Consider the following 23,884-nt stretch of genomic DNA (forward strand, 5'->3'; position numbering starts at 1 on the left):
TTCCTTGGTACTGATGGTTCTGCGCTGCGTGTCTGTTGCTCCTCCTTTACACCTTGCCTGTCTCTGGGAGCATACTGGGAGGAGGGCACGTAACATTTCAGAGCAGCAGAAGCAGAGGTTTAAGTAATAACAAACCCACTAGCAGCGGCGATGGCAGGAAGCGTGAGTAATGCTGGGAACACGCTGCTGTTGCTGGAGTGTTTTCGTAGCAGAGCCTCTTGTGAGGGAATTGCATCTGATGTTTTGTAGTGCTTCCTGAATCACTTCCAATGTCTTGTGATCTGTCTCCACAGGCAGCTCTTTATCCTTGGTCCACTCAGGCTGCGAGAGTGTCGAGGAAACCAGAACAGTTGTCACAGAGGTGCTTCTGGGATGAGGAATGACACGGACACAGCCCAAGGCACACGGTTGTTGCAAATCCCTGGGGTTTGCTCTGCTGTGGGGTGCCATGGGCTTGTGCAGCTTGCTGTAGGACGTCACATCACATCACTGAAAGCCAGTGAGGGTCTAGACAGCAGCGGCATGCTGGTGGTGCTGAGAGAGGCGATAAGATACTCCCTGGGTTCCTGAAGTCCTTACTTCTGTCTGTTTCCATACAGAGCCCCTCACGCCCCTTTTTCTTACTTGAAATACCAGCTTCACTTCCTCCTAGCGATCCCAAAGACCTTTTTATCTTCAGCTCTGTCTAGACTAGGACTTGAAGCGTGGTGGTAGCACCTGTTGGCTAACTTAACTAGAGCACACCAGAGCAGGTAAGGCAGGCAGCTCTTAGCATGCCGACTGAAAAGCGTTCGTGCTGGCCTGACGCTATCAAACCTTTTTGTGTCTTAGTGTGGAGAAGACAGTACGCTGATGGGGGGGGGGGGGGGTGTGTTTTGGCACCTCTCTTTCTCTTGGCCCTCTTCGGTCAGCTCACTGCTGAGAAGAAGGAGCTTGGTCTTGCCAGTACCTGTCAGCTGGTGGAACGACAAGGTTGTGTCTTGAGGTGTGACTCGGGGGCGGTGGGTTTCTAGCACAGCTAAACTAGGCTTCTCGAGGTCGTTGCCATCTTGTCCCAATATCTGCTGGATGGATGTCGAGTGCTTAGGGATCAGATCAGGATCTGCATGTTCACTGTACTTTCACGATTAGTGTTAAATTTCATAGGTTGGTGCAACACGAATAATTCCCTAGGCTTTCTGCTGAAGGAGGGCAAGAGGTATCAGCCTGATACCTGAGGAGGCTTAAGATCATTTTTTGGATCATGTTTTGTCATTTTTTTCCTGCCAATGGATCTTGTTTTGCTTAATGGGAACTAGGAGTGGAGAAGGCTCTTTGATCCCCTTTAACCTTTGAGTCCATGCACACTACTTCCAATTTTTCTCCCCAGTAAGCTGGCTTGCAGCAGCATCCCAATCTCGCGTTACATCGAGCACCGAGCCGGGGTGTGCTGGGCTGGCACCTTGGTGGTGCAGAGGTGAGCATCTGCTGCGGACTTGTTTAAAACTGTGCGTGTGTATTTTATGTGGGAGGGTGCTGGTCCCTGTGCAGGCGAGGGCAGTAAATCTGTTGTCAGAAGGGCTCGCCCGTATGTAATGAGAGCAGATTATTTTTGTTTTCCCTTGTTCTGCTGCCTTGAGGCAGGTGGACAGATTATTGAGGACAGAGAGCGTATGTTTATCAGTCCTTTCCTGTCTCTTTCATCACTCCCCCCTTCTGGTGACCCCGTTTTCTAGATAAAGCGAGCAGCCCAACCTCATTTCTCAAATCTGTTGCCAAGGCTGATTAGGGAATTGGAGGAGCTCTGGCACCGCGCGTGCAGCCCGCCTGGCCCCTCTGGGCGCTCCTCGGGGCAGCCCGTCTGCTGCAGCCTTCTCGCCTGGTCCTTGCCCTGCAGGTACAGTCTGGTCTCTGCTGGTGCCACTGCCCCTTTTTGGGGACCCTGCTCAAACAAGCTGAGTCCCATGTAAGCACTTTCTGTCCCTCCCCAGGTGTACCGACAGTCGCAGGTGCTGACATGGCACACCCCAGACAGGACGGCTTTTCCCGGGGGTACGCGGCACAGGAAGGTCTCTGTGCAAACTCCAGTGTTATGGAAGGTGTCCCCTGAGCTGTGGGGCAAGGGTACATCTGTGTAGAGCAGATCTCGGTTGCTGGTGGGCTTCAAGCCCTTCCTGTTTGTGTCCGGAAGAAAAACAGGTTTGAGCAAATCCCTCGGGTGTGTTGGTGTCCTCCTGAGATGGCTTCTCTGGGAATTCAAGAGTGAATTAGATGCATTCCCCAGGCTCTGAGCGTGTATCCAGAGCAGTGCCCCTTGTGCACATCGTGCCTGTGGCTGTCTGAGCCCTCCCTCGTTTGGCTCCCTGAGCCAGACAGGGTGAGTGGACACCAGGAGACTCAATATTTGTTTTGCTTCAGCTTAAACAAATAGCAGATTTTAGGAGTTGAACAGTTTCAGACCTGTACATGGATAGGTGTGATTAAAAATGGCCTGGGCTCTGTGTTAGCACGGGAAATACGGCCTGACATCGTCAGTGGGTTGAAGTGAGCTTGCCTCGCTCTTGCCTTGTGTGAAAGTCCTGTAGACTGATCGTTTTGGTGTTCATCTCATCTGAATTGAGACCTGAGTTTGCTCTAAACATTTCTGTTCAAAGGACGCTGCAGTTCCTCCCCAGGCGCTGCTGTAACCCCTCTGGTCTGCTCTGAGAGCTGGTGGCCGTTTCTCTGCCCAGCCAGGCATCAGCTGCTGCTTTAACTCCCCTTGTGCGGAGGGTCCTGCACGCGGTGGCCCCTCCTGGCCCGTCCCCAGGTGGCGTGGGAAGGCAGTGCCCTGTCCGGAGCTGTCGGCAGGCCCTGGTTTTGAGTGTGCTGGTAACTCTGCCTCTCTGATTGTGAGGGCTTGGTAAAGGGAAGAGCTTTCTCTGTACGCTGTCTGTCTCTGCAGAACATCGTGTCCAAGAACGCTATGCAGTACCGCGGGAACGCCCAGCACGACGCACAGGAGTTCCTGCTTTGGCTTCTCGACAGAGTCCATGAAGATCTGAACACCGCAGTGAGTTACAGCGGCATGCCTCCGCTCAAGGTACGGGCTTTTGTGGGAGCCAGCGTGGGAGAGTAGCTGTGACTTTGCATACAGTCTTTCTTTTTAAATTAGATCTCCCTGTTGGCTTCTCAGCTACGATAGTTTGGATGGAACAAAAGCTTGGGTTGAAATACTGCTTGTTTCTGGCTCTGTGAATGTAACTAGCTGTCCACTAATCCCTGGCAGTGCTCCCCAGTAGAATAATTCGTGAGTGGTCACATAGTGCCCTGCAAGAGCTGGGAGGCATTACAGGGGCTGCCAGACACGTCGTCTGGTGTGAGACCCCTGCCTTGCCTTGGGCTGCCCCAGCTACCTCACGTTCCTCCACAGCCACACGTGTGAGCAGAGTGTGGTTGTTGTTTAAAAGGCTTGTGACATTTTTCTGCTGGTGTGGGGCAAGGAGGACACAAATTCGAGCAGGAGTACTGGAGCCGTCTGATGAGGTGCACCTCCACGCTTGGATGTGCTTCTAGGGTTTATTCTTCTCTTTCAGCCGCCGCTGGAGGATGACATGCTGCTCGAGGGACCAGCCTTTCCAATCAGCAGTACTTTCGTGCAGGAACTCTTTCAAGCCCAGTACAGGTGTGATATTCTGTAAATTTTGAGGCATTATTGCATGTATTGGTGACCCCAGTGTAATTCTACCCTGACGCTAGCTCCCAGTACAGTTGAGACTGGTGTCATTGTGTTAACAGCTGTTTCTGAATTCCTGCTGAATGAAATCTGAACTAAGATCTTGCTCCAGAGGAGGGAGAACATTTCACTACTTCATATTTGGTATATTCTGTGAAAATCTACAGTATGTACCACCTCTTCACCTGGCCTGACATAGCGCTTCAGTGCTCAGTGGAGCAAAGACTCGGGATAGCTCGGTGCTGCGAGGCTCACCCTGGCTGCTCAGGGGCAAGAGCCTGGGGCTAAATCTGGAGGTGCCTGGAGGCTGCTGGGGAGTTATGGGTCCCGGGCGTCTGACAGTTCCTGTTATGTGGCACTCGGGAATTCTGAGCTGAATCTTCCACTGTCCCTTCAGGGTTTTCCCGTGGGTTTCCTGTACCTCCTGGGAAGGGAGCTTTCTAATTTCAGACCTAATACAAGAAAACAGCCTCATTTCCAGTGCTCCTCGATGGCTCGTGCCTGTGCTGCTGTAAGAATTTTAATTGCTGGGCTTTCTCCACGATATTTGCCAAGTCTTCCTTTGCAAAGGAGAAGCCCTAAGCCTGGTATAAAACATGAAGCCAGTGTAAGGTGCAGGATAATTCTGAATGTGAGTGATATAGTATGGTTTTCCCCTCCGCTGTGTACGGAGAAAGAAGAGTAGATGGGGCAGCCAGGCTGACGTGCAAAGGTTGTTGTTTGTGATTTGGTGATTTACCCGTTCCTGATGAAATGAGGTGTAACCCGCTCTGTTACTGGTGTTTGTGCTAGGTCCTCCCTGACGTGCCCTCATTGCCAGAAGCAGAGTAACACCTTCGACCCTTTTCTCTGCATCTCTCTGCCCATTCCTCTGCCTCACACCCGGTATGTAACTGTCTTGAGTTTAACGTTGGCTGTTTCCCATGCATATAGTGTTGTTTAATTTGCTACAGAAGGAAGAGAGATGTCAGCAAAATCTCTCCAGGAAGTCTTTAAAAAAGATAGATAGAGCCATATGGGGCTTAAATTTTTTGCTTTGCAGGTAAATTGGAAAATGGAGCCTTTTACTTGTTTCAGAATGGCCCTCCGCCCCCACCCTTAACTTCCTATAGAATTAATTTTGGGGAGAAAAAAATATCTTTGGTTCAGGTAACCAAAATATTTTGCTTTTGACTTAATTTATAGCATTTTGAAATTAAAAAGGAGAAAAGGATGAAACCCTTTTTTTTTTTTGCATTCTTTAGAACAGTCTCCCTGATCACTCCAGTTTCAAACAATGAAGTTAACAGCTTTCCTGCAGAATGCTTTGCTTTTTTGAAGGACAGCTGTTGCCAATAAAGAAAAAAGCTCCAGGGAGAAAAACCATCCAGATGAAAAGTTCAGAGCAAAGATAGAGATGCTTATTTGTACAATGGGTAGTTTTGCTGTGCAACTCCTTCATCTGATGTTTGGGATGCAGAAAATTTGTGTGGGTTCAAGAAGCAATGGAAGGAAGTGATGAAAGAACATATGAAACAGGACGGTGTCACGTTTTGTTCAGAAGTCCCTGCCCTACCAGCGAGGGGAGGCTGAGAGGGCTTTCCAGGGACGGTGGCCCTGGCAGGCTGGCTGCCCCCCTTCTCTTCCTGAGGTGTACTTCTGGCTGGTGTTGGAGACAACCTAGAGCAACTGTTCCCAGCAGCAGCTTTCCGAGTGCTTTAAGGTGCTGCCTCGGACTGTCCTACGCTGCATTAGAGGGTCCTTGTTGGACAATTGCAATTGCCTTGTCATAGAGTTTTACTTTTAAGTTTGTGGGGCTTTTTTGAGAAGACTTTCTACTTGTGGGAGCAAGTAACACCAGTCCATGTAGTGAGAAAGGAGTCTGTGGAAATCAAACATATTTGTCTGGCTGGGGCCGAGCACAGCTCCAGTGTGAGGTGGATCCAGGCTGTCCTGGGGGCCCTGGAGCTTACCCGTAGCCTGGGTGCACGCGGGCTGGGTTGGCTGTTCAAGGTGCTGCCCAGACGTGCTCAGCCCAGCCCAGCAGTGCCTCCCCTGCCCTCCGCAGGCCGCTCTACGTCACCGTGGTGTACCGGGGGAAGTGCTCTCACTGCATGCGCATCGGGGTGGCAGTGCCCATCTCCGGAACGGTGGCCCGGCTGCGGGAGGCTGTCTCTGCAGAGACCAAGATACCCACGGAGCAGGTAACGGGCCAGTCTTGTCACCCACGTGCCCTCTCTTCAGCGGAAAGGAGTGTGGAGGCTTTCATCCCGTGTTGGATATACAGAAATTGAAATTCACTGTTCATAAATGAATGGGGGAAGCAGGGTGGTGGTAATCTGGATCACGTTTTTCCCTGTGCGTTGACTTTTTGAAGCCCAGTGACGCTGGGATAGCCATCTGTTGATGGCAGATCTTCTGCCTGATTACCCGGTGGTTAGTGTGTGCTGCCAGTGAGGGAAACATCAGGCATCTGTAGGTGTAGGAAGAGCTTCAGGAAAGCTGTTGGATCCCACCAAAACCGCTTCACATACCGCCTTTGCCTCAGCTTCTCCTTTATGGCAGTCCTTTTCCCTCATCCTTGCTCCTGGCTGATGCCAGGATGTTTTGAGGAATGTCCTCTTGTAGCAGGAAGATCCCAGTTGAGCAACAGGGCAGCTCAGCTGGCCCAGGCACAGGTAATTTAATGGGTTCTGGTTTGCTTCTGCTGACTCTAGATCGTGCTGACGGAGATGTACTACGATGGGTTTCATCGTTCCTTCTGCGACACTGATGACCTGGACACCATTCATGAAAGCGACTGCATTTTTGCCTTTGAGACCCCAGAGATATTTAGGCCCGAGGGTATCCTCAGTCAGAGAGGTAAGTTGATGGCTCCACTTAATGCCCACCTCAGGTGAGGAGGTGAGGGAGGCTTGTTTTGGAAAAGGATATACTAGAGAACAGAAGATCCACAAGTAGTTGATGTTTTGGTCTATTGATTCAACTCTGACTTTGTCCAGACTCATTCCAGCAGTCTCAGGAATGAACAAACACCTTCAAAGCTCAAAGCCCTCAGCTTCTCTGCATCTCCCTCTCGGTGAAAGGGAGTAATTGCATCCTGGGTAGACAGAGCTTAATCAAAGGCAAATTTTATTATTGGAAGCAGCAAGTAGGGTCTCTGTCACTTTAGCTTTTCTTGTTGGCAGACAAAACTATGAGTACTTGTACAAATTACTGTGAAAATCAGTGAGGTGAGCACTTGCATGTAATTTCTTCCTGTAAAGAAATAGTCACTATGAAAAGTAATTGCTCTTTGAAGCCTTCATACAAGTAATAAAAATGGTCTTGATTCCATGCTGGCCTGCTCCTCTGCAGCTGGAGGGTTTCTTGAGGGGGGCATCAGGGCACTAAAGGCAAATGACGTAACAAAATGTTTCCTTTCTCCTAATTTTTCAGGAATACATGTGAACAATAACCTGAATAACTTGAAATGTGGCACTGAGCACTCCCGAACAATATCTTACTCTCAAGGAACGGTGAAGTCTGGAAAACTGGAACAGTCCTCTACTAAACCAGTAGCAAACGACAAGATTGTGTTGCTGGTGTGTAACAGAGCGTGCACTGGACAGCAGAGCAAAAGGTGAGTGGCAGCTTCACGGTTAGAGTTATCCTTAGCTGACCTGGGTCTTACTCACCGTGTAGTGAAAACACAAGGTGAAGGAGCGACAGCTTGCACTCCTAGCTTGCATTAGGTGCTAAAGAACATGTTGATCAAAAACCATTAATGAATGCAGCAAAATACTCCTAATTTGGGTGAACTTCAAATAGCCCAGTGTTACTGAAAGTGCTGAATGCAGACCAGTCGGAAGGACATACCACCTCTCTATAGAGCTCGCTGGTTTCAGAAAGCAGCAAGCACCAGATCCTGGGATGTGTGGAAATGTTTAACTGGAGTGCAAGCAGTGGGTGGGGGGAAGTGAGAAATGACCATGGCAAAGGCATTTGTACCAACCACGGACTGAGAACTCTCTCAGGAGAGCGGCACCATCAGAGTTTGGGGATCCGATTGCAGAACAGAATAATCTTTTCTTGCTCCCTCAAATGCTACTCCTTCCTTTAGGTTTGGCTTGCCCTTTGTGTTGCATTTGGAAAAAACAATTGCTTGGGATATTCTGCAGAAGGAAATTCTGGAGAAGATGCAGTATTTCCTGCGGCCTGCAGCCTGCATGCAGGTGAGCACATGGGTCATCTGTTTTGGGACTTCCATCTCCGGGTGACGTGAACTGAAGGGGAAACCGCTCACTTGGAGTGATGAACATGCTGCACACGCTGAGCTCATGGCTTCCCTGTATTTCTTTGTGCAGTAGTGTTGAAGTCCACCTCTTTGGTGCTTTTGTCTGTTTGCGAAAGGTACAGGTGATCTGTAGGCTGATGAGGTGAAGAAATTCCATGCTTCACTTCCTTGCTCCCAGGAAGTGCTTCAGAGCTTCGTGCTGCTGTCTGCACTGGAAATCCACGGGTTGGTTGTGTTTGCCTAAAAGAAAAGCTGAGACATCTGCTTAGTGACTGCGTGTTTCTGATGAGAACCCCCTCTGAGAGCAGAGGGGTGAAGAGGGATGTCTTCTCTGGTCACCGTAGAGGAGTTGTTGGGTACAAAGCCTCAGCTGCCGTACCTCACTACCTCACCCCCGTGTTGCTGCTTGACATAGGCATGTTTGAGACCTCGTGCATTTGCTTTCTCGTGTAAAACACACATTCGAGGATAAAGTGTGTGTCAGCTGGTGCTGAGAGCAGGTTTGCACATAGGTAGGTTGGGTCTGAGTCACTGAGATGGCTTCTGCTGTCTTTGCAGGTTTGCCCGTTCAGCTTGCGAGTGGTCAGTGTTGTGGGCATAACGTATTTGCTACCTCAGGAGGAGCGACCCCTCTGCCATCCAACAGTGGAAAGGTGAGTTGGTCCTTGTTCCCAGGCGTGGAGAGAGGTTTGTCAGCTGGGAGCTCAGTGTGTGGTCATGCAGAAAGGGACAGTCGTGGTGTGGATGCGTGGAGTGGACTTCAGAGGCCTGAGGAGCAGGGAAACAACTGAGTGTCCTCAAGAAGCTGTGAGGATTGCAGAGTTGTGTGTCATGTCATCTGGAGTCTGTCCTCCTTGGAAATGAAGAGAATGAAAGCATTACTCCCACCATTTTTTTTTTAGTGACTGTTGTTCTTTAGACATTTTTGTAGATGCCTGTTCTGTAAATAAGTGTACGTTTATTTACTGAACTAGTGTACTGAGGTAAGTGCAGTTTGCCAGCTTTGCCGTGTTCTTTGCTGTGTGAATTCCTGTTACTGCTTTGCCAACTTGAGCTGTGGGAGTGGAGGAAGGATGGAGGGCCAGTGGAGAGAGGTTATATACATGTAAGAGATAACGTAGGCTTCAGATTGGAAAGTGGTCTAACTTCTGTCTGCTCCTCTCTCCAGGGCATTGAAGTCGTGTGGACAGGGGGGAACTGCTCACGTGAAATTAGTGGTGGAATGGGACAAAGAAACTAAAGAGTAGTAAGTATGAAATAGAAAGCCTTGAAGTGTGCTCACCTCGAGCGATGCTTGTGGCCAGCTTGGCTCTGTGTGAACTGTGCACCCTTCAGCAAATGTGAGACCCCTCAGAAACTCCACCTGTGCCCTGGCCCCCGTCCACAGGGGCAGACTGGGGCTGGGTGCACCAGACTTGCTCTGAGTTGGGGTCCTTTTCTCTGTAGCCGGGGTTTTGCATTACAGAGCAGGTGTCTCGCCTGTGGCTCCTTCCCCCACAAATCACACTCACGTGAAAAAGCTTGTGGGCAGTGAGTAGCTTTGTTCTGTCTGAGATAAGTGGAGCGGGTGCCCACTGAAGCTGTGTACCCCTGTGCTCAGTTGCGTTGCCCTGGCAGGATCTCTTGCCAGTCAGCTCTCGCTCACGTGCAGTGGGACAAATCCAGGAAGGAGCTGCTGTTCGTACCTTCAGAGCGGCTCCTCGGCAGCGTGGGGAGCAGGCGGCTGTGCTGGTAAATGTGTTGTCTCCCTGATGCAGCTTGTTTGTGAACATGGAAGAGGAATATATTCCAGACTCTGAAAGCGTCCGCCAGCAGAGAGAGCTTCATCATCAACCTCAGACCTGCACTTTATCTCAGTGTTTCCAACTGTACACCAAAGAGGAACAGGTAGGGACAAGACCATACAGCAGCCAGGACTCGGAAGGTCTGGCTGGTCCCCGTGCTGCCTGAGCTGCCATACTCAGCAGAGTAGCTGTTTTCTGCAAATGCTGATTTGTGGAGACAGGAGAATAAATTTGTACCACAACACTAGTTACCAGTCCTGCTAACAGAGTTCCCCTGCAGTGAGGAGGAGGTTGTGGGAGGTACTGCTTTTGGGGTTTTTACCCCCCAGATGTTGATACGAGAACTTACTCTTCTATTCTGCAGTTTCCTCCCTGTGAAATAGTCATGTCTTTTTTTCTGGTGTGTGTTATAAAGAGCTAGAACAGTATGGCTTCTTCATGGGAATTTGTAGTGAAAGCTGCCCTGGAATTTGGAAACTAATACCCACTCGTGCCTCTTCCTTGTAGCTTGCCCCAGACGATGCGTGGCGATGCCCACACTGCAAGCAGCTGCAGCAGGGTAGCATCACACTGAGCCTCTGGACCTTACCTGATGTTCTCATCATACATCTCAAAAGGTTTAGACAGGTAAGGATGTCTGCAGTGATGCTGGAGGACTGCTGCTCAGCCAGGGAGTGACCTCACTACACCAGCTCTTCAGGAGCAGCTGTTCTGCCCTGTGCATGCCTCTCCTGGGTTTTTGTTTTCCCCAAGCACGGTGGCCTTGCTGCCACTGCAGCTCGTGCTGTTCTCTGTTCGTGCAGGAAGGAGACCGAAGGATGAAACTTCAAAACATGGTTAAATTCCCCCTGAGTGGTTTGGACATGACTCCTCACGTTGTTAAACGCAGTCAGAGCAGCTGGAGTCTGCCATCTCACTGGTCACCCTGGAGGCGACCCTATGGTCTCGGAAGGGATCCTGAGGACTATATCTATGACCTGTATGCTGTCTGCAATCATCACGGCACCATGCAAGGGGGACACTATACAGGCAAGTATCCTGCAATATTATGTGTGTTAGATCCTTTCAGAAAGAAAAAGGTTATATTTTCTGTTAAGTGTCCATAACTTCATCTTTCTTGACACAAGGACCTAACCCAGCTAAACAAGGACTGACTATGTAATACTGGAGGCATAGCTCAGCCAGTTTATGAACTGCTCTTTTCTGGTTCCAGCAGCTCCCAGAGCACCCAGAAGATAAACTATCCCAGAGATAGGGTTACCTGGTGGTTCTTAGGATCTGTATGACTTCACACCGCAGCCCAGAAAGTGTGTGTGTCCGGTTTTGCCCTCTGATGTACGTCTGTGAGCTGTGTTGTCCTGGGTGGGCTCAGTCAGAAGGAGATTCACTGGTGGAGGCAGACTGCTGCAAGGAACAGAACATGGAGTGGAGCCACCCCAGATGGTGTTCTGTTCTGAGCAGTAATGTTGGACAAAGAAAATCCTGAACTGTGAGCTCTTCATTGTATTCTGGTGGTCTCAAACCCCCATCTTGCCAGTCAGACTGGAAGAGGATGTGTTGCATGAATAAATCTCTTCCTTTCATTTTCCTGAGTCCATCATAGCAGATAAGGGCATGTTTAAGTTATCATACAGCAAACCTGAGAGTAGTAGGAGTGAGGAAAGTCTAATAGTGATGTGTTCTCTCTCAGCATATTGCAAAAACTCGGTTGATGGCCAGTGGTATTGCTTTGATGACAGTGATGTTCAGCAACTTCCTGAAAACGAAGTCTGCAAGCAGACAGCTTATATTCTTTTCTACCAGAGACGCACAGCAATTCCATCGTGGTCTGCTAACAGCTCTGTGGCAGGTAAGCCCTGCTGGCATTATCAAGGAGTGGTTCTAGTTTGTCTTCCATGGATAGTTTGTCCTTCTGAAGAATTTTCTGCACAGCTCTGCTGAAGCCCCCGTGCTCTGTCCCAGAACTCTCAAGGATTGTCTCAGTCTGCTGCTGTGCATCGGGGGCTGTGGGAAACTCCCACCTCTTCTGTTAAGGCCACTTGTGGCAAAGAGGCTGTGGAGGTGGAGGAATCCCCCTCTACCCCCACGGGTAATTCTGCTCAGAGCTACCCTTGTCAAAGCCATGACATAAAAATGAGATGAGTTCATTCCCTCCAGCAGTGCTGTTGGTCTCAGGTAGGCAGCCAGCAGCTGAATGTGTTGGTTGAACCCGGGGTGAGCTGGGGGAGATGCAGGCTTGGGGACTTGCCTTCAGAAAGGAAAGGATTTGCACTGCGTTTTTGGGGCAGCTCACGGCCTGCCCTCTGCCTGCGTGCTGTTGTGCTGATTCTTTTGATTCACAGCACACTGGGGCAAGTGCAGTTCTGCCTTTCACTTATGGCCATAACTATTTCATAGAAGTAGACTGATTCTGTCAGCAGTATCTGGATGCTGAGGCTGTGGCCAGGCACCCGCGGAAGCCAGCGTGGTGCAGTACCTACCCGACTCTCAGTGGCCTTCCAAGGTTTCACGTGCTCTGCAGCTGCACACTGCTGGCCTGATGTCTGTGCCTGGTTCCTTGCAGGCTCCACAAGCTCCTCGCTCTGCGAGCACTGGGTCAGCCGTCTCCCTGGCAGCAAGCAGCCCAGCATTGCTTCGGCAGCGTCGTCGCGGCGCACGTCTCTGGCTTCGCTCTCGGAGTCGGTAGAGCTGACTGGGGAAAGGAGTGAAGATGATGGTGTGTATCAGCACTGCAGTGTGGGGGGGATACTGGGCCGTGAGTCTTTCTGTTACAAGATCCCTACTAAAACAGCTGCAAAAGGCACAGTTACTCTAGCAGCGGGGGGAGGCAGGCACTGTGTCAACAGGAGCAGATGGGCTCTGGCACAGGTGAGCTCTTCTCTGGTGTGAAAGGATGGAGAAGAACAGGGCAGGAACCTTAAGGAGCCTTTCAAAGAAAGCAAATACCATCAGCAAAACCTCAATCAAGAACTTTTTGTGTTTGTGCTGTTTCTGGGTTTCACTACAGCACCTTTGCAGGGAGGCTGGCATAGGCTGCAGCTCAGCCTAGGCACTGTCTGCTGCTGCGCTGTAGATGACCGCTGCCAGGAAGGTGAGAAGATATGCAAATTCACCTGTGTGTGCAAAGAACTGTTCAGTTCCTGGCTTTGCCCTGCTCCTCCACCTGGTGCCTTCAAACTTTTGAAAATGGAGCTTCAGGGGTCAGCCGGAGCATTTTGAAGTGGGTAGAGAGATGTCCCTGCCAGCAGTGTTGTGGTGACTGTCAGATCTAGCTATGGCAGTCACATTCTAAAGTGCTTATTGTACTTTGTGTTTGTAAATACAAACACATTGCTTTATCTAAAGACGTAGGATTCCTCCTTTGCCTTTCACAGGATGGTATGGGAAAATATTCTTTCATGCAGAAAAATGTATTTCTGGGAGCACAGTTGTAGTTGAACTCATTGCTCGTTTCGAGGACTTCCAAGGTGCAAAACCTGTGTTTGGTCTCCTGCTGCTCAGGGATGAGAAGTAAATCTGGATGTTCAGTTATAAACTTCAGAGAGTTACTTCTGGGTGACCACTAGCAAATAACTGTTATTGAATTCCTTGTTCAGGTTTTGGGCAGGAAGCTGTGCTGCAGCAGGCGTGCAGAGATAGGCGTGTGGTGTGGTGTGTGTGGGCTGTCTGACTCCCTTAGGGAAACTGCGTCGGTGGGTGGGTGGGATAAACCGACTGCAGGCTGGGCTTTCATACGGAGGATGTCCCTTTCTTTCTCTGCAGGAGGATTTTCAACTCGTCCATTTGTAAGGAGTGTCCAGCGTCAGAGCTTGTCGTCTAGATCTTCTGTCACCAGCCCGCTGGCAGTGAGTGAAAACGGTGTCAGGCCCTCGTGGTCGCTCTCCGCAAAACTGCAGTTTCGCTCCAACTCTCCATCCCGCTTCTCTGGAGACTCCCCTGTACATACCTCTGCTTCCACCCTGGAGAAGATCGGGGAGGCTGCTGATGATAAAGTCTCCACCTCTTGCTTTGGCAGCCTGAGGAATCTCTCTAGCAGCTACTTGGAGCCCTGTGATGGCAGTCGGCGAGAGCACAGGACGGCTCGCAGAGCTCCTTTGGCTGTCATGGAAGGGGCGTTCAGGGAAGAGTCTGTTGTGCGGACATCTAGCTCTGATCTTTCGGATGGGTGTGGTAAAAGCTCTGTTCAGCCAGACAGGAATCACCCTGCTTTGGACCCTTTTGATAACAACAATCAAATTGCCTTTGTTGATCAGAGTGATTCTGTGGATAGCTCTCCAGTCAAGGAGGTGAAAGCCCCCAGTGGGACAGGGCTGGCTGCGGAGAAGGTGGATGGCACCCCTAAGAAGGTTCACAGCTCCAAGGGAGTTTCTGAGCCAGACAAAAGTTTGAGGAAGGGAAGGACAGTCTTACCTACCCAAGAGACCAAAGTCTCTCGCTCTTCTCCTCCTCAACTAAAGAGTTCCCAGAAAGTTTCCCGGTCTAGAAGTAAGACCGACTCCTCGAGGGCCAGTGGGCGACATGGGTCTCCTGCTCCCACTCAGGCTAGGAAGGACCATGGCACGAAGCCCCTTGAGGCGGCTGTCCCATCGGCTCAGCAGAAGCAAAAGTCAGGTTCTCCGTCCTCCGCAGCTGCCAAGAAAACCCCATCAGGCTCATTGACTAAGGGCTCTTCTGCTGGGAAGAGCCGGACTTCAGACCGAAGCCTCAGCAGAGAGGGCTCCAAGATAAGTCTGGGGTCAGATAAAACGAGCGTTACCAGCAGTTCAAGAACGAGCTCCCCACGGATAAGCCACTCCAGGAGTGACAGCAGGGCAGTAGACAGCAAGCATGTGCGGAGTTCTTCTATGGCCAACCTGCGGTCTCCAAATGTGGGTGTGCGTTCTGGTTTGAAGAGGGACAGCAAGTCAGAAGAGAAAGGATTGTCTTTCTTTAAATCAGCCTTAAGGCAGAAGGAGACCCGGAGGTCAGCAGACCTGGGAAAGACAACACTGCTCTCAAAAAAGACAGCGAGTGGCAGCTCCAAGTCGGGCAGTAAAAATGTGCTGGAAGACAAATCTGAGAAAGGTGGTGTCCCCCCAGCCCCTCAAACCAACGCCAACGTTACTGCGAAAGAAAAACTTGTCACAAAAGATGCCACACCCAACAAACATTCTCTGCTATCCAGTCGCAAGTCCAAGTCTTCCCAGCTAGATCCCGGAGTCCAGTCTCCTCCTCCCAGTGGCAAGCAGCCTGCTGACAAGCCACTGAAAAAATTACCTTCCAGCATGCAGGTGTCTGTACGGCCTTCTCTGGAACCTCAGTGAAATGCTGCAATCCAGGTGTCTTTTCTTCTGCTGAGAAGCTAATTTATTCTGAGCTCTTGTTTTTTTTGTTCATGTGCCTAATGTGTGTTTTGAGGAGAAGTTAACTGCAAGTTGTTAAAGCGCCTTTTGATTCTGCCATCAAACCAAATAGCCACAGGCAGCCAGCACTGATGCAAGTAGTCTAGCTGGAGTCGTTGGTGAACATGAATGCAGCTTGTCCCATAGCACTTGTACAGGAGTCTCTTTAATAGAAAATGCAACAACTTCCTTCAGATTCAAGGTTTGAAATCTGAAACCCAGTTGTACTGACACTGGTGTGCTTTGTAGAGCTGTGAACTGATATTCCTTTGGTCTTGTTCCGAGCAGGCTGTGTCCACGCTGGTGTATGGCCTTGTTCTGAGCTGTGGAGGATGCGAAGGAAACGAAAGGAGAGACTGCTGCTTCTTTACGCTCTCTCTCAACCCTCTCTCCCTGCTCCCCTCCATTTTTCAAGCTTTCTAAAGGGCAATACTTCAACGCTAATGTTGTTTCTCAGGTATATACTCAGCCAGTATAGGAGGGACTAGCATTAGTGGATGGACAGAAAGGTACCTGTGTGTTTGTGTGTGCGCGTGTCTCTAATAGATTTCATTTTTGCATTCCAACAGCAGAAAGGGTTTTTTCATGAAATATAACCTGATTTTTTTTGTTGCTACGTCTATGAAGAGTTTTACTCTGCTCACACCTAAGGCAGCCTCTACTCTGTCCTCTTTAGTTGCTTTCTCTCTTCTGAAACACTATGCTAAGAACAGAAGAAATCACTAAGCAGCAGCTGGTTGCCAGCTCGTACCTGTGAAAGTGCTGGGTGGGAGATGGTTGCAGTGCTGTAGGAGGGCTGTCCTCAGGCACCTGAGCGGCAGCGATGCTGTTAGGACCCCGGTTCAAACTCCTGAGAAGTGTTTCCTAATGTGCTCAGATGCTTAATCGTAGTGGTGTGACTGTAGCATCCGTTATTTGTAGGAGTAATGTTTAGATAAACCAGGCGTCGTCTTGTCTTTGCCTTCTCTGAGCATGCTCTGAGCAAGCCCCTCGTGCAGGGTGGAGGGGCTCTACCAAAACACCACGGAGCAGTTTGTCGTTCTCCAGAGCGCTGCTACGTTCCTCCCCTCGGCGTGCTTCTCACCTTCCCCACCAGGTCTGGCTGCCGCGTGTCTCGTAGCGAAGTGACCCCCATTCCTGTTTGGGTGACAGTCGCTATCAGGGTTAAAACACTACATCTATCTTTGTTTACATGCCCTTCCTCAAGGGGAGAGTCCTCAAGTTCTTTAAGATTCCCCTTAAAAGGTGGATTCCTCGAGTCCTTTTATATACATGTGGTGTAGTATTTTTTTTAATTTCATGAGTTTTTATTAACGTGCTGCATATCCTTTGGGTACAGCAGCCATCTGTCGTGTGGCTCACGCCGTGCAGCAGCTGGGCAGTGTGCTGTGCACGCTTCTCTTCTGGGCGAGGTCCTTGCCTGTCCGACAGTCCTGTTTGGCAAAGCTTCTGCAGGCTGTGCTTGTGGACAGACGTATTTGTGCACCTTTTCTGTCACCGTGACCAACAGCCCTCAGACAATAGTTACTCTGAGCTCATCTGTTCCACCTCCTCTTGAGCTGATGTGCTGGTGACCCTGCGAGAAGCCTTGCCCCCAGGTCTGGGCACGCTGCTGCTCCGTGGTGGCTTTTTACACCCGGCTCACCACGCATCTGCAGCAAGCTTTGGAGAGGAGCGTGTGCTGGGGGCAGCTGACGCCTTGGAGGAAAGGCAGCGGGGTGTGGGGCTGAGCTGGGGTGCCCAGAGCCCTGGGCAGCCTGTGCCCGTGTGCCCACCCGCAGCGTAACCCCCGCTCTCTCCCGCTGACGTTCTGCAGTCCTTACCTTCACGCAACCCAGAAGCAATGCCAGTACCTGCATGTTTTTACAATATGCTGCACTCTGTGCCCTGGCCTGTGTTTTTAAACCCGAACACGACCATCTTCTTGATGCATTTCTTCTCCCGGGTATTGGTTCAGTCTCATTTATCGCAGCAACAAGAAGCAAAGATTGCATTACTTGCTTCTTAAATGTACGACTTGGATTATTCTTGGATTATTTTTTGTTATATCCAGCAAAGCAGATAAGACTTGCTTCACATTGTAGTACTTAAATTACTTCCTGAAATGTTGATGTTGATGTATTTGTTTAAGGTTTTATCTGTATTAAGGTCTTGCACTGTGTTGGCTCTTCTCTTGTAACAACTGTTCTAGCAAGAATGTAATTCTGGTAGCGAGTGCTGGCTTGGCTTGGTATCTTACAGTAGACAGAACTCAGTTTTCTGTGCGTTTTACCATGGGGCATTTGAGAGGTTATTTTTATCAAATGACGTTTTCTTTTCATGCTGTCGTTCACTGAAGAAGTTTAAACTGGAAGGTAGGGTATGGTTTTTGAGGTGGTTTTGCTCCTGTATTGCCTGCATGGACTGAAGGAAATTTGAAGCCATGTCCAAATTGGCATTTTATCTGAACACCAGTTCAATGTGCTGTCTGCAAGTACCTGAAAGGAGGGTGAGGTGGGGTCGGTCTCTTCTCCCAGGTAACAAGCGATAGGGCAAGAGGAAACGGCCTCAAGTTGTGCCAGGGGAGACTTAGATTGGAGATCAGGAACAATTTCTTCCCCAAAAGGGTTGTCAAGCAGTGGCACAGGCTGCCCAGGGCAGTGGTGGAGTCCCCATCCCTGGAGGGATTTAAAAGACGAGTAGGGACATGGTTTAGTGGTTGGCTTGGTGGTGTTAGGTTAATGGTTGGACTCTGTGGTCTTAAAGGTCCTTTCCAACCAAACCGATTCTGTGATTCTGTGATATGTTTGTATTGGGGCATGGGGATGGTCACTGGAGCTCCATTTGGACAAGATGGGCCTGGGAGGTCCTGGTGCCAAGTGTGCCGGTAGCCGATGTTAAAAGCAGTCAAACCTCTGCAATGCCATCATAGCAATCTAGCTCTTTCTCTGTGTATTCCCCATAATTCCTGATGGAAATCGCAGCCACCTCCAGCGCTATCCACTGTGTGTGCTGCCAAACTGGGTTTCATACCCGTCCCTCTGAGCGCAGCAGCTCCGGCGCACAGGCTCCTCGCTCTGCAGCTGAGCGTGGAGGGGGCAGACGGGGCTGTACCGAGGGGGCCCTCGTCTGAGCGTGGATGAGCTGCTGCTCCTCTGTGCTGGGCTGCCGGGGTTTTCTGGCTCGGGAGGGCTTGACTTGGCGTGTCCTCAAGCAAAGTGTTTTGACTTGTAAGCGTGCACCGTGGTTCTTGTTGAATGCGAGGCACACACTGGGCAATGGCCAGAGCGTGCCCGTGTAGGACCTGGCCAGTGCAGCCCCTGTTCCGTGGCTGTGTCGATTCTGGAACAAAGCCCTTTGCTGCTGCTCTGTGTCTGCTTTTTGGTGTCACAGATTTCCAGCAGTGTGTGAACTTCCTTGTGCAGGAGAGGGTTGAAGGGAACAGGAGTGTGAAGCCAAGCCTGATTGCTGCTAAAGTCATGGCTCCGTCAGTGGTGCAGAGTAAAGCTTTCTAAAACTGAGTGTAGGTTCTTGCAGGCCCTGTTCAAAGTGAATTGGGGAAAAGCAACATCAGTCTTGTCTCCTTGCTTTAAAGCAGGCTTCTTTGTTAGCCCTTTCATGCACGGGAATTCCTGTCCCTGTGTATCGCCTTGTCCAGAGGTAAGGATGTGGCACAGTACAAAGGGACACTCCAGAGAGGGACCTTCAGGTCCTAGATGCCAACACCACCTTGCCTTTGGGTATTGAAGCAGTGAAGGCTTGAGGCTGTTCTGCAGCAGCCTTCGTACATGGTCACCTCTCTTGAAGTTCAGGTTTGGCTCCAGAAGCACTTGTGCCTGTGGAGGAGGTGGGTTCTGCCCTCTCCGAAGGTCACTGCTGGCCAGGGATCTCCACTTGCCCCAGGTGGTGGCACGTGGCGCCTGGAGGTCCGTGGCTGCAGGTCTGAGCAGGACGAGGACGGCTACTGCCCGGGTCCGCTTTGCCAGTCACACACAGCTGTGGGGCGTGTGGGACCGCCCGTGGCGGGGCTGCCTACGGGGTGAGCTGTCCTGGCTTGGGGTGGTGGAGCGTGGGACCCCGGAGCTGATGGTCTGGAAGCAAAGGTTTGCAGGGCAGCCTCACGCTGGTGAGAAGTGCCTTGAGAGGGGGAGGCCCAGCGCTGTCCCGTCCTCCCAGCCGTGCGAGCGCCGAGGGAAGGCAGGCTGCAGCTCCCCCGACGGGCCGTGGGAGGTGTTTCCAGTCACCTTTGGGTTGAACTCACCTGCGTGGGCCACGTGTGACTCGCGTTTCACACACATCTCTGGGCTGACTCTTGCTTCTGCTCCTGGAATCAGCCCTCGGGGCGCAGGAAAGCGGCGCCTTCATTCCAGTGCTCGATTCCTGCTGGAGTCGCCTAAAGAAATTATTTTTACCCTTTTTGGGCTGCGTCTTTTGGATAGTGTTTAGTAGTATATGAATTATAAGCACATTTTCAATGACGTGTATTAAAGAGGCACCTTTTATTTGTATTAATCACGTTTGATAGACAATTCGGTGCCTGCAGTTCTCTGTAACTTGTCAGTGTCTCACTTTGGGTGTATAAATTGTTAACCCTTTCGAGCTTATCTAATATGGCTAAATAAAAAAAAAAGATGCTTAGGATAGACAATTAGCAGCTTAATTACAGTACACTTATTCCACTGTAAGTGCCCTCCTCTGTCTCAGCTGCAGGGTTGTTTGCTTTCCAAAGCTGAAACTTGAGCATGACCATTTTTTCTCGGCACTAGAGGCAGTTGCATGGCCGCTCTCGCGTACCCAGCGCATGCACTCACTGACTATGCAAGCACCGACGCGCTCCGCGGGCCGGGCGGGAGCCGGGCGGGCTCCGGGGCGCTGCTTGGAGCCTCCTCTCCCGTTCCTGGGCGCAGGAGCACGGCCCCGGCTTTGTTTGCACATCTTTGACTCTTTCCTTTGCGGGATTCTGCGTTACTGACAAGGCTGGAGCGTAGCGTAACGTCGGAGGGATCCGGAATGGTGAAACGAGAACAAACTGGTTTTCTGTCTTGTGTTGTTTTTTCTTTTTTTACCAGGGAAACCCTGCTCAGTGTTCTGTGTGTAGCCTGCCATTTCCGTGTAACTCTAGTGACGTGTTCTGCGTGGTGAGAAGAGGCAGCCCCTGTAGCCCTACGAGCACGCAAAAAAAGAGTTTGTGTTGGATTTCTGTGCTAAGGGAGCGGCTCCCAGTTGCTGGCGTGTTGCCCATACTGGTGATGTGGCTTCTGCCCGCCGCCCCGGGCAGGGCCGTGGGGCGTTTGTGTTGGAGCCGTGCGGCTGCGGGGCCACCGGGGGCCACCAGGGCCGGAGCCCTGGGGTCACAGCGGGCAGAGCGGGCGGCTGGCGTGGGGCGGGCTGGCAAGAAGCGAAGGTGCCGGGGTGCCCGCGGGGCTGCCGGGCCGTGCCCCCGCGAGGTGCCGCCTCGCAGCACCCTTGTCCCCCCCGAGCAGGGGCTGGGTGTCGGGCAGGGGCTCAGCCCACTCCCCCCACGGGCTCTGGGACCCTCCGCCTCGGTCAGCCGGCACGGGGAGGGTTGGGAACGCCATTCCAGATGATTTACTGTTGTCTTTCTGTGTCATTCGCCTACCCATCCAAACTGATTTGGTGTGTCTGGTGTTACCTGTGGAGGGAACTGAAATTTAGTTTTAATCTGTGGTGAGATGAAAGTACGACGTGGTTTTCTTAGTAAAAGCACCGTAAAGCATTTACTATTAGGAGCTTTATTTTGTAAAATAAAAGTACCTGGAGACTTGTACAATATCTATATTAGGCCTAAAGGTTTAGGGAATCTTCTATTTTTTTTAAAGGCGACAGCACTCAGTTTATCTGCAAGTAGTGTTTTTTAAAAGACACAGATTCAAACTAAGCGCAGACACAAACTCCGTTCCACTCTCGGCCCTGCAGCACGAGCGTCGCGAGAGGGTTCGCGCCAGGTTCGGGTGGCATTTGTGCAGTGCAATAAGAAACCGTTCTTAGGTGCTACATTGCCTTGGGTGGGGTGACACGAGGGAAGACAGGCTACAAGTGGATAGATGATTTTCTTGTGGCCTTCCAAGTATCGGTTTGTACAGACCTGCTCACCAACTGTGCCTCACCATTGGTTAAAATTGAATTTTAAGTCCTGTCGCAAATGCAGGTTCTCTTTGGGACACGATGTCGGATTTTACACTGGAATATCTACAGTTCTGAAAACTGCATGTCACGTCACTGTACACCGGTCCTGGGCTGTGGGGCTCGCCCACACCTTTATATTCTCTTCTGTATTTTAATGTTTTTGAACTGTACAGTAATCTGGAAAGCAGGCTGTCTTTGCTTGGGGTTGAACATTGTACCATAAATTTTAAATTATTTGAGGACAAGTGCATGAGACTGTGTCGATGCCTTTTATTATTTATTTGTATGTTTTATTATTCAAGGTGTATGCACTTTTAATATGCAGAATTTATATTTTTATGTTAAAAATCATTTTCTTTCAGAAAGAAGAGTTTGAATATGAGGAATTGGAATTAAGTGCAAAAAGGGGAATATGTAATAAAATACAATAAATTTATTACTAGGCATCCTGCCTGAGTGAGCGTTTTTCCAGGTCCCCATCCTCGCCTGGCGGGGGCCAGGGCTGCTCCCTGCCCTGCCTGCTCCCCTGGGCACCGCGCTGGTGCTGCCCTGCGCCGGGCACCCCGCGGGGCTCGCTCGGGACCCCCCTGCTTGTGTCTCGGGTTTGTGTCAGGCTCTTGGAGCTGGAGCTGCGGGTGCTGCCGGTGCCACGTGCCAGCCGTGGTGGGACCCGCTCCCCTGCAGAAGGGCTGGGGTCGGGGGGTGTGGGTGGTAACCGTGGGGGGCTTCGGTGCCCCACGCAGCCTTGGCAGCTCTGCCCCCTCCCCACGCAGGTGTGGGAGTGGGGCAAGGGCTGGGTAACTTCCCTCTGCGCCCTGCGTGGGGATCCTCTCTGCTCCTCTTGGGGAGCAAAAGCCCGGAGGCCTGTTTTTGGGTGTAGACCTGCGTGCTGGGGAGGGGGAGGCTCAGGCTCCTACCTTACCCTGTTGCTTCTCTCTCTGCAGATGGGCAGCCCAGGTCCTGCTGGTGCTCGGACGGGGTCCTGCTGCTGGCACATCCCCAGAGCGGGGTGCAGGACCTGGACGGAGCCTTTTTGTGCTGGTGAGTTTGATCCGTGAGCCCCATGGGCAGGGGGATGTGATCTGGCTCCTCTTTGGGGTTCGGGGCTCATACCTGGCCAGGCACAGCGGGGTCTCCCCTGCCCACCCGTCCACACCTTCGTGTCTGGGCTCAGCCTCGCTGTTCCTGCCCCTAAAGCCCTGCGGAAAGCTCAGGTCTCTGCTGGGAGCACCCGGCTGCGCTGGCTCCTTTCTGTCCGTGGGTCTCTGGTCACGGGTTCCCATCGGCGTTGGCCCCATATCCCGGGGCTGCCGGGGTTGCTCTCCCCTCGCCGGCGGGCACAAGGCTCTCCTGGGAGCATCCCCGTGTCCCCTCTCACGCAGTGCTGGTGCCAGCTGTGCTCCAGCCTGCTCCTTGTCCCCTGGCCGCTGTGGCGATGCAGCCTGTGGCTCTGCTGCTTGAGCTTTGGTTCAGTATTGGCCTTTTTTAAGGTTCTTTACTGAACTGAGGCTTAAACTGTGCAAGAGCGATAGTAACAGAGTGCTTCATTGTGTGCTCCTCCAGCTCTGCATCCCAATTAAACACTTTTTCATTCAGCAGGGTGTGCAGCGGTGGCTCTTGGCCGTGGATGAGGAGGATGGAGCAAGGTGGGAGGAGGACAGGCCGTTGCTCCCGGCTGCCCGAGGGAGGAACTCCATCTCCGTGGGAGGCTGCACCATCTGCGGGGACACCTCGGCTGGGTGAGCTGCTCCAGGCACGGCTGGGAGACCATCCCCGGGGCTGCTGGGCTGCCCGGGCTCTGCTCTGGAGGGTGAACGGGGTGTGCAGTGCTTTAGCAATCCAGCATGGCAGCCCGGCTGCAGGACAGGAGGGGAAGTGGAAGCTGCAGTGGCTGGAGCTGCCTGGGGGCATTTCTGCTTCGGACTCTGACCCTCCTGCTGAGTGAGCCATCGGATCCGTGTAGCAGGGGCTGGTGCTCGTGCTTCACAAACTTGCCTGGGACAATGTGTGGGCACACCCAGCCCGCAGCTTTGGTCCCCGTTTCCATCCATCCTGCAGGGAAGGGTGACTGGAGCCGAGCCCCCCGGGGCCCTTGGGTGGAGGAGCTGGTGGCTACGCTGGGCAGTCCCGGCGTACGCTTCCCGTCCTTTTATTGCACACCAGAGAGAGTAATTACCTCATGTCTTGTATGGAAATGGGGATGACAGATGTCATATTAAATCATAGGGTCATCACTTATTTATAGGTGATTGCATTAAAGAGATATTAATATAGCCAAAGGCTTTGCAGAATTAGAGTTAATATATTTTTGTTTATTATATTTGCCAATATTTCTCCAATCCAGCCAGGTTTTTATGGCCAATTATTAAACAGAGAGCTTGCTGCAGCTCCCCTAGCCTAGCTGGGAGGGTGGCGAGAGGACGATTGGAAAACACTTGAGAACTTTGATCTTCGAGTGATTAAATTTTATTGCCTCTGTGTTTGTGAGGGTCCAGGGCAGGCGCTTCGTGCGCTGCGCAGGGAGGTGAGGGCAGGGTGGGACTGGAGCGGTTATTAAACGGGGGTCAGGAGGGGAGGCTGCGGCTGGGCACGGGGCTGGCCGGTGCCCGGTCCTGGGCCGGGGTGGCAGCGGTGCTCGGCCGGG

General features: G+C 51.5%; 1 protein-coding gene across 8 annotated transcripts in view; it reads left to right on the forward strand.

Annotated features, from left to right (window-relative positions):
• Positions 1-22,268, forward strand: part of USP31 (ubiquitin specific peptidase 31) — a 32,226-nt gene extending 9,958 nt beyond the window's left edge. Inside the window, exons 2-17 of one of the 8 annotated variants that reach the window (XR_011050183.1) lie at positions 2,924-3,061; positions 3,555-3,643; positions 4,487-4,579; positions 5,742-5,877; positions 6,391-6,535; positions 7,112-7,295; positions 7,776-7,887; positions 8,508-8,602; positions 9,118-9,195; positions 9,707-9,836; positions 10,241-10,360; positions 10,537-10,762; positions 11,424-11,582; positions 12,297-12,449; positions 13,496-15,571; positions 22,185-22,252. Coding sequence is in view for 4 of the 8 variants with exons in the window: in XM_068423991.1 (XP_068280092.1) it covers positions 2,924-3,061; positions 3,555-3,643; positions 4,487-4,579; positions 5,742-5,877; positions 6,391-6,535; positions 7,112-7,295; positions 7,776-7,887; positions 8,508-8,602; positions 9,118-9,195; positions 9,707-9,836; positions 10,241-10,360; positions 10,537-10,762; positions 11,424-11,582; positions 12,297-12,449; positions 13,496-15,036 (3,399 nt within the window). In the remaining 4 variants the exon portion in view is untranslated. Of the gene's footprint in view, positions 1-2,923; positions 3,062-3,554; positions 3,644-4,486; positions 4,580-5,741; positions 5,878-6,390; positions 6,536-7,111; positions 7,296-7,775; positions 7,888-8,507; positions 8,603-9,117; positions 9,196-9,706; positions 9,837-10,240; positions 10,361-10,536; positions 10,763-11,423; positions 11,583-12,296; positions 12,450-13,495; positions 21,683-22,184 lie in introns of those variants that run through there. The other 7 variants (XR_011050181.1, XR_011050182.1, XR_011050180.1 and 4 more) reach the window with 7 other exon arrangements.
• The last annotated feature ends 1,616 nt before the right edge of the window (positions 22,269-23,884 follow it).

The sequence above is a fragment of the Nyctibius grandis genome, chromosome Z (assembly GCF_013368605.1).
Source record: "Nyctibius grandis isolate bNycGra1 chromosome Z, bNycGra1.pri, whole genome shotgun sequence".
Classification (NCBI taxonomy): Eukaryota; Metazoa; Chordata; class Aves; order Nyctibiiformes; family Nyctibiidae; genus Nyctibius; species Nyctibius grandis.